The following is a 9,970-nucleotide window of genomic DNA, read 5'->3' as shown; positions in this document are numbered from 1 at the left end:
CGAGTGCAATTCCTACACTGTTATAATCAATACATGAATATTGAAGAGGCAATATTGCACAGTGCTTCTATTCTTTCCCCTTTCAGTACCTGCGCTCCTCACTTTTTCTGAAGATCTACATTGGAAGAATTTGGGAACAAATTCTGAAAAAAAGGTTTTTTTTTTGAGCTGCATGTTTTGATGAGATCACCCACTTTTGCGCATGTATTATTTATAACACTCGATATCACTATAAATTCACTAAAGTCACTGATGATTTAGCATATAAATATTGTATTATTTAGCACTACTCTAGTAGGAGCGCCTATCGTACACACTTTTTTGGTTTGTTTGAAATGTGTTACTGCCAGTGAGTGGTACAAGTGTCCCAGCACCGCCTGCTGGTTATCAGGAGAAATGGGAACATGTGCGGTCACAAATTCAACAGGGAGAAGGAAAAGAAAAACAGATATATCCCATAATATACAAACGATAGTGGATTTCCTGGGCACTCCTGAGAAGGTGTAGGTTATAATTGCCAGTAAGGCCTCATAAGCGTAACCCATGTGCAGTGAGGAGTCGTAGGGCACAGATGAGTAGAACTTGCAGAATGTGAGAACTTCTACAGCAGGAATTCAGTCTTCAAAAGGAATACAAATATAAAATGGGCATGGAATGGAATGAAATTGGCTATATATTAACTACAAAGGTTGGCCACTAGAGCAGGGTCCACAGAAAGCCCCCACCTAATCATGCACTCGCACCCACAATAATTAGTGGAGAGTAAATACGTTTTAAGATCAATTGTCTAATAACGATGCTGAAATGGCTATAAAATGAGAGGGAACTGGATCACTGGACTGGGTAAGTACTTCCTACCATAGTATTACCAGAGGCAAATCCAGTAAGTGAACAGAAGTATCATTACAATGTTTTTTAATCCATATCAAGAGACATACCGTTATAGTATACATATAAAAAGTGAAATAAACAGACCATTAATAAAATATCGCCAGGAGGGAGACAGATTTTGTTTCAATCGTCAGATGCGAGAGCCTAACTAACTAGAAACATGCGACTGAAAACGGAACAGTTCATAGCACAAGGAGTGATCATCGATTGGTTCTCTGCAAATTACATCTGAATGCAAAGATGTGAAGAAAATGAAGATAAAGTCAACATAAATAACAGCAGAGAACTTAGACTAAACTAAAAAAAAAAAAAAAAAAAACAATTGCTCTAGGTGCATGGGGACACTTTATCAAACTATTATTAAAAACTTATGAAGATGTCTGATGAGACAACGAAGCAATCCTCCCAAGACAGATAAAGAAGAATAATGCAAAGCTGTGCAAGACAAGCCACAAATGTAACTGAAGATGTAAGAAAATGTAACTGTGATATGGCGAGGAAGACTATTGAAGATAACAAAAACATAAAGAAGAGGAAGCAGCGACTTTTATGGTTGGGAATAAGCAAATCATTGATTGCACTCAAACAAGACGATGGATCAGGAATAAAGGACTGTGCACCTATCAAGAGCATTGAGAACTTCTACATGAAATTGGAAGATAACACAGGGCATAATACAGCAGAGGACGAGTGAGAAGAAACCCCCATTGATTTACCATGCGTTCTTCCAGAAGTGGCAGCAAAGGTAATCAAATCTATGAAGACTGGCAAGGCTCCCGGGGAAGATTAAATTACAACTGGAGAAGTAGAGAAAATCCTTGCAAAGCTCTTTACATGCTACTTGAAGATTCAGAAATGTCAGTTATCCTCATCCACAAGAAAGGAGACAAAGACCTCCAGACCAAATCACTTACAAGATCTTTACGAAGATACCCGCTAATCGGCTGCAACAGACCTTGGACTTTGCCCAGCCCAGAGAACAAGCAGGATTTAGAAATGGATACAACACAATGGACCACCTCCAAGTTATACAAGAAGTGATTTCCCGAAGTAATGAATACGATCTACCACTGAGGATTCATAGATTACGAAAAAGCATTCGATTCTGTCTACACTAAGTGGTGTACCCGGAACCCTGCACATTTTCAAGTACCCGGACCTGGCAACTGAGAAGTGGGTCCGGCGCCGGGTAATACCCAGTGTCGGGTAATGTCAGGGTAGCTGAAAGTAAACATATCACTTACCTGCAGCCAGCGACGGAAGACATCTATAAAGAGCAGCTGAGGTCCTGTGGTGGTGGCAGCATCAGAAGTGTCTTCAGCCGGCGTGGGAGCTGCAGGAATCCATTACAAAGCAGCAGGTAAGCAGTGTGAGCCGGGGAACCATGTGACCGGAGCAGGAGCGTTCCTATTTGACAGCTGTCTGTCCAATAGGAACGCTCCTGCTCCGGTCACATGGTTCCCCGGCTCACTCTGCTTACCTGCTGCTGTGCTGTGTAATGGATTCCTGCAGCTCCCACGCCGGCTGAAGACACTTCGGATGCTGCCACAGATGTCGCCGCGGTCTTCCTCCACCCTGCAGGTAAGTGCAAACCGGGTAACCGGCCAGGTAGAACTACTGATTTTGGACGGGTACCCGTTTTTTTATTTTTTTATTAGAAAACATTACCCGGTACAACACTAGTCTACACAGCTGTTTTAAATGCATTAAGAAGAAAGTGTTAGAGCGTACAATGATATTATAAGGAACATTTCCGAGAAAGCCACATCAACCATTAGATTACATGAAGATAAAAGCAAGATATGAATCGGCAATGGAGTGCGACGGCGAAACCATGTCACCAAAGATAGTCACAGTAACACTTGAAGACATTGAATTGAGAGAAAAAAGGATTCCAAATGAACGGTGAATATGTGAGAGTCGCCGATTTGCCGATTACATTTTTGCCACAAGTCCAGCAGCAAATCAGAGAACTCGCCGAAGCAAGTAAGAAAGTGGGCCGCCATATGAATCTCAGCAAGACAAAAGTGATGTTCAACAAATGTGTCAAGTCTGCAAAGATCAAAATAAATGGAATAGAACTACAAGTTGAAGAGCATGTACATCTCGGCTGGCAAGTAACAATGAATGGGAACCTTTCCAATAATCAATAGTAGACTGAAGACGGGATGGAGCATATATGGAGCATATTTGGAAGAAACAAGAGAATCTTTCAAAAGAACCTTCCACGGTGCCTCAAGAAGAAAGTTTTCGAGCCGTATACTCTGCCTGTGCCCACGGATGGATGTGAAACTTGGACCCTAAATGTGAAGATAATTCAGAAGCTTCCGACAACCCAAAGTAGTATGGAGAGATGCATGCTGGGTATTACCCAAAGAGACCGTAAGAACGAATGGGTTTGGAACCAAACGAAAGTCTGTGACATCACACAGGTGAAGAAACTAAAATGGCAGTGAACTGGACATAGCTCAAAAAGAAATGACCATTGTTGGACAATGATGGTGTTCGACTGGATTCCAAAGGAGATTAAAAGACCAAGACGACGACCAAAAGTAAGATGGGAAGATGAAATCGAAAAATGTGTTAGAGCAATGTCGAGAAGAGAAACTTGCTACAGCAATACCTGGAAGATCATCCAGCAATTTCAGATGGACAAGGGCTGAAATGAGGGTGATATATTTAAACTATGTTAGTATCTTCCCGAGCATCTTCAATCTGAGGATACCATGGGAACATTCAGACTGCTCTGGCAAGAGCTCCATTTAACCTTCGCGGCACCTAATATTTAAAACACATATCTCCCGAATAGAGTATCAAATGTAAAAAAATAAAAACAGTGTTGGAAAAGGCATGAAGAAATCTCTTGATGCAAGTGAAAAAAAAGAAATGCAAGAAAACTGCAACTTTGAGTGTGAACGGGTGTACATCAGTGTGGTAACTGTAGAAGCAGGCGTATACACACACACACCCACACACACACACACGCACACCCACGTCTCTCTCTGCTTCACTCTCTGAATGATCCCTCCTTACTCACCAGTGGAAACGCTATGAGATCCTCAGCATTCATAGTACTCAGCTCACTCTTGGAGATCGGGAAGTTGGGTGGCAGGAAATAGCGCAAGCAGTTCCTGTGTCAGAGAGGAGAAATAAGTCCAGAGGGTGAGGAAGAGGCCAGCTAAGCGGGGTAACGCTAGAAAGACTGTTTATAGTGTACCCCTTTCCTACCAGAGGGATTAATCTTAAACCATACAAAATGGGAATAAATTAATCTCTGAAGGAAATGCGGTACCTGAGGGTCTGTACGAGCAGCTCCAAGGGTGCATGGCTGGGTGCAGGCTCCGTTGTATCCGGCTCTATTCGGGTGCTTTCGGAGGTTGAAGGCTCGGCTTGCTGCGTGTCTGGGGCCTGATATTCCGGGGAGGGCGGCCTCATGAGTCTTACGTCTTCGCTGCTCTTATCCACCCTGAAACGCGCAACGCAGTGTGAAGCGGAGTCCATGCTGCTTTATGTCACAGTTATATAAAGTAAGATCGAAGCAGACCCACATGCAAAAAGTATTGCAAAATCGTAAACATTCATTGGAGAGAACAAATCTTAGGTCAATGTCTCTGTCACATGTGGGACCGTCAGGACAACAGAATCAGAAAATACTTTCTGCATCGGTGTGTGCTTCAATTATATATAAACACACACAAAAATAGACCCAGTGCACTGTATAACAAAAAGCAAAAAGTAGCAAATTTAGCTTAAATAGATTGGGTGCAGGTAGGACGATCCGTTCACCAAAACTGGATTAGGATATAATATACATAGAAAAGGTATTCCACAGCACTCCAGGGTAGAAAAAGTGAAAATATTTCATTAATGCATCAATGCAAGTACAAAAATCGACAGCGATATTTCAGTTCGCACAGGGTCTTTTATCAAGCTTGATAAGACTCTCTGCGGTCTGAAACGTTGGATTAATTCAATATTTTCTATTTTAGTATCCTGGAGTGCTGTGGACTACCCTTTTCTCGCTATATATACATATATATCTATATAAATCATCACATTTTTGACTTTTTATTATTTTTGAACAATAAAGTGTGTGCAGAGATCTCTCTCCGTTGCTGCTCTAGGTCACAGAGCACACACCATACTTCCTGTTGCACAAACACCTATGTCATCATCACCATTATCATCTGTTCTACTGGCTGCTTCCTGCATGACTAAACCCACACACTGCTTGTGTCTAATATATATATATATATATATACACACACACACACACACACACACACACACACACACACACACACACACACACACACACACTTTTATGACTAAAACCAACATGTGTTGCATCACTGTTCTTAGACACAATTAGTAATGTCACCACAAAGTTCCTATGTCAAGCAGTGCAGACACACACATTCCTTTGTCTGCTCTAAAACACACTGCTTCCCATATCACAAATCACACGCACTATTTACCATGTTACACACACACACACACACACACACACCTTCACGTATGACGGATCTCGCAGACACGTGTCCCTGATCACACACATACCGTGCCTCATCCCACACACACATAAATGAGACACGATAGCAGAGTTACGTTACCATCGGTCCCGTGGGGTGGTGTCTGTGGGCACGTAATCAAACTTCACCTTCCAGCGCACGCCCTGCTTCCCCATCTCCACGGTAGTGACGCGTCCCGTGAACCACTCCTTGTTCACACGCACCTCCACGTGCAGGCCTTTGTCTGCAGGGATACCGGGAGGTGTGATCGTTTTTACGGCCCGTGCTTTGTCTCCTGCATCCACCAATAATGTTATCATGGGGAAACAAATGTTATATTGTGTCAATATATATATATTTTTTGCAACAATTGTTTATTGGTTGCTCACATGGTTTACCGACACGGTGTTCATATACAATTTGCAAGGTGAACTGCTTATTTAAATCAGCGTTAATCATACATGCACAATCACCATGGCTAGCAGACCAACTTATAGACAACAAATACGGGACGCACTAGGTAAATAAAAAGACGAACAAAAACGACAGACCCAGGAGAGGTAGGGGGGTGGGAGGGATGTCCTGCCGCGCCGCCAGATGCTGTGTATTCTCTTACTCTCCAGTCCTGGTGGGGAGGCCCCGCGCTAGGTTTCTTCTCTTGCCAATCCCATAGTGCCAATTCATCCCTGAGCAGGGGTTCACTACTCGAAGAGTCCTTAACCTGTCTCTGTCCCTATCTTGTCCCGTCTGCTTGTCTTGTCGCCACGTCATCAAGGGAGAACGCACTTGTCTTTATTAGCGCCATATCGTGGACCTTTCAACCCCAGGTATGTCCGTCTGGGCCAACCATGGTGTCCAGACTTTTAGAAAATTTGCGCCAGTGTCAGTGACAAGACTCGTCAATTTCTCCATCTGGCAGAATGTCCAAATTCTATTCCGAATTTTCGCAATCAGGGGAATCTCATTTTGTTTCCAACGTGCTGCGATCTCCCCCCTTACCGCCGTCACAAAGTGCGCCACGTGTCAATATGTTTTAAAGCATTCTGCTAGTCTTTAAAAGCTGAACAAATCTGAATACAAACTGTGTCATTTAGACATTTTGGGTGCAAATGACAGGAGTGGCGCTCTCCCCCAGTTATTTATAACACACTAAAGTGCAGTGTAATGCTACAAATTACAATGTGGATAAAGAAATATCACAACCGTGCGTAATACTGTGATAAATATCTGAAAGCACTAACTCCCACACAGTGGTGGATAATGGAAGTGACACACCAACATATATAAAAGGTGAATAATTTTATGTGAAAAAAAATAAATATGAATTATATAAGAAATACAAGCAAAGACAGTCAGCACACTAGTATCAAAGCAAAAAGCAGATGCTCATCCCATAGGTATCCAATAGGTATAGTTACCAGTCCAGAATCCAGCAAGAAGAGACAGCACACTGCATGAAATAATCCAAAAAGTATTGTATTGTTATTGGCTGCGGTGTATTTTTTGTAACAATACAATACTTTTTGGATTATGTCATGCAGTGTGCTGTCTCTTCTTGCTGGACTAATTGTATAAGAAAGATATATCGAGTCCTCCACTCAACCTTCAAAAAGAAACAGTCCTCCGGTTTCTCACATGTACAGGTTCCTAAGAGGTGAGGGAGCGGAGGGCATAAAAAATATGTAAAAAGAAATAAGAACAGGCCATTGAATAGTATTGCTGGAATAAGTGTGGATATTTGTGCCATCCATACTTATTCCAGCAATACTATTCTATGGTCTGGTCTTATTTCTTTTTACATATTGTTGGTGCCCTCCGCTCCCTCATCTCATCACTATTGGGATACGCATCTCTCTGTCCTCTTGCATTGGGGAGAGCTCCGTTTTTTTTTTCTCCTTGTTATTTCCAATTCTACCTTCAGCGGATTGCACACCAGGTACCTCAGGACACCGGGATTTCTATTTTGGACTCCGAATGAAGTTGCATAACATATCCGCACTGATATTATTCAGGACATGACCCTTATTATATATACACACACACACCATTCTTCTGGACACAAGTCTGTGTTTGCATCTTCACTGAAGCATGTGGGATCGTTCCAGTTAGGCGTGTGGGTTAGGATACTTACCTGTTCTATATTCTACATCAGTTAATGGACAGGTTCCATGCACTGATATCTTCAAACAAAATTCAACTAATCTGTCCAGGATTCTCTGAGCACCACACAGTTTTTTGCAACTTCACCTGTGCTGAAGCAGGGATATCCTTAAAACCGGACCTGTTGGTGGCCCTTGAGGACTGGAGTTGGCCACCCCTGTTCTACACCATTGCTTTGTTTTTTGGGCATTTGTGTGTGTTAAATCTACTTCTATTACGTTAATTGTTACAAGATTAGAGCGGTGGTCTAAATTCGCCAAGTACCCCTCGGTTGTGTTAACGCAATAGAAGAATTTCTCAGTGCTCGCCGAGAGCAGCAATGCCCCTTACTCTTATTGTTGTATAGACTTCGAACCAGGGGGTTTGCCGACACTATTTTTAGGTCTGGGGACCCCTTGATTTCTCTTCTTGTTGCCGGCGTTTTCTCCCCCCTCCGGGAAATAAAATTAACGACAAATTGGCATTTGTGGAGTGGACGTTGTGGCTTCCCTATGAAACAAAACCAGGGGGCCATCAACAAGGAAAACGGTATATATCTTGGGAACGGGGAGGTTCGTAGACCTAGAAATAGTGCCGTTCAGTTTTGGATGACCCCTCCCCTACCCGCCCCCCCCGGTTCAAATTGCTTAAAAATAAGAAATCAGTATGAAAAAACGAGGAGACGTCTGCTTTAAAGTCACTTATTAAGTAGTTCCCCACAAATGCCATTGTATATTTTTGTCCTGTCACCACGAAAGAGAGCGAGGTCAGTGCCCGGTGGTCTTACCTTTCTGGGCAGCTTTGGCGGTCAGAAGTTCTTCGTCATCTCCCGAGCTATCTGTCAGCTGTGAGGATACATGGGAGTGAGACACTGTGCTGAAAACCAGCTAGGAGAGGTCACAATGACAGTGTGAGAATCCGGGCACCAACTCCTTGCTAGCTTGGGAGAGCTACAGATTCAAACCCAGTTACATTAAAACTAGAAGAGTAAAATATGTATTATAATTGGACATTGAAAGAGCATTTCTAGGTGGAAAGCAGGGGCCTACGAAGCTAAATGGTGTTAATTTCAGCTCTGCGGACCCCATAGGACATGCTAGTATCTTAGGGATGTTTAAAAGGTCCCATTTAAACCGCCATATTGCTTGCCCACCCAGGGCTGCTACCGGCCTGTCGGGAGCTCAAATTAATGTGGTTTAGCTCCGGAGACACCGATTTTCCTCCCTTTTCATCCCAAACACACACTTCATTGTTAATCCTCAAGTTTTATAGGGCTTCTTAAAGGCACCATAATCACGCGCACCCTTATTGATTTTATTTCTTACATAATTTGAACCGGTGTGTCTTTATAGACAATTTTTAGCTCCAGGAAGTAACATCAGCTACTGAACCAGTATCTCGAGAACCGGTGGGGTTCAGCTCTGAAGGACCCCCCTGGTTTTAATTAGGTACAAAAATAAAATGTCCCCCTAAATAAGTGGGATTGTTGTTTTAAAAATGATGACGTAAAAGTTGCTTTACCACCCAGCCCCAACAGCTTTGGAAATGCAGCTACATTATTGCCTAAACCCATATGTTGCTGCCGTTATCGCGATTGGGTTAAGAGTTCCCCGTTTGCTTGTATTGCGCGATTTTGGCTAAGGTGATAAAACGTGCGTCCGTGAAATCCCACGAGAACACGTGTGAGTTTAGAACAAGGGGCACTACATTACAAGCACTTAACCTCCTAGTACTGAAAGCAGCAAGCATGGTTCCAGGGTTCTTTTTTGCAGAAAGACTGTCACACCTGAATTGACAGCTTATCGTTATGGTGTTGTTGTTAAATGATGCCCTCGGGCATTGAAAGGTTAACTGAGTGTTTCCTTTGGATCTCTCGCTTCTCACCTCCACTTCTACCTCGTTTGAATCTTTCTTCTCCTGTTTCACTTCCACGAGCTTCGAGCGCTTGTTTTTATCGGGGTTCTGCAGCGTTACTTGATTGTCAGCCTCGTCATCGGACTCCAGCTGCTGGGAGCTTCTCTTCCGGACGCTGCTCACCTGAAATGGGCAGAATGTAGCAGCGGCTGCGTGAGTTCGGGAAAAACCCCAGCGGCCAGAGGTTGGCGTACAGATAGAGAGTAGGAAATAAGTGCAGCGAGAGAGACAAAGCAAGACAGAGAATAACACACATACAAAGCAAAAGAACGAGAGCTAGCAACATGCACAGGAAAACGAGAGACGGAGAAACAACGAGAGACAGGTACACATGGCAAGAGACATAGGAGAGAGAATCACACATGGAAAGACCAAGAAACACATGCAGAGGAGAGATACACATAGCAACAGGCATGAGAGAGAGAGAGAGAGAGAGAATCACACCACAAAGAAACAGAAACATGCAAAGATGAGAAACACAAGAGAGATGCACGTAGCAAGAGACATAGGACAGA

General features: G+C 43.1%; 1 protein-coding gene across 6 annotated transcripts in view; it reads right to left on the bottom strand.

Moving 5' to 3' along the window:
- Window positions 1-9,970, bottom strand: part of MORC2 (MORC family CW-type zinc finger 2) — a 29,067-nt gene that overhangs the window by 2,789 nt on the left and 16,308 nt on the right. For 5 of the 6 annotated variants that reach the window (XM_075568927.1, XM_075568925.1, XM_075568928.1 and 2 more), the window contains exons 21-25: window positions 9,426-9,578; window positions 8,329-8,386; window positions 5,505-5,697; window positions 4,184-4,357; window positions 3,929-4,022 (exon numbers count right to left, since the gene is read on the bottom strand). In XM_075568927.1, the coding sequence (XP_075425042.1) occupies window positions 3,929-4,022; window positions 4,184-4,357; window positions 5,505-5,697; window positions 8,329-8,386; window positions 9,426-9,578 (672 nt within the window). Of the gene's footprint in view, window positions 1-79; window positions 620-3,928; window positions 4,023-4,183; window positions 4,358-5,504; window positions 5,698-8,328; window positions 8,387-9,425; window positions 9,579-9,970 lie in introns of those variants that run through there. The other variant, XM_075568930.1, reaches the window with a different exon arrangement.

The sequence above is a fragment of the Ascaphus truei genome, chromosome 13 (assembly GCF_040206685.1).
Source record: "Ascaphus truei isolate aAscTru1 chromosome 13, aAscTru1.hap1, whole genome shotgun sequence".
Classification (NCBI taxonomy): Eukaryota; Metazoa; Chordata; class Amphibia; order Anura; family Ascaphidae; genus Ascaphus; species Ascaphus truei.
The sequence above is the reverse complement of the archived record's forward strand: the minus strand, read 5'-3'. Positions and strand labels throughout refer to the sequence as shown.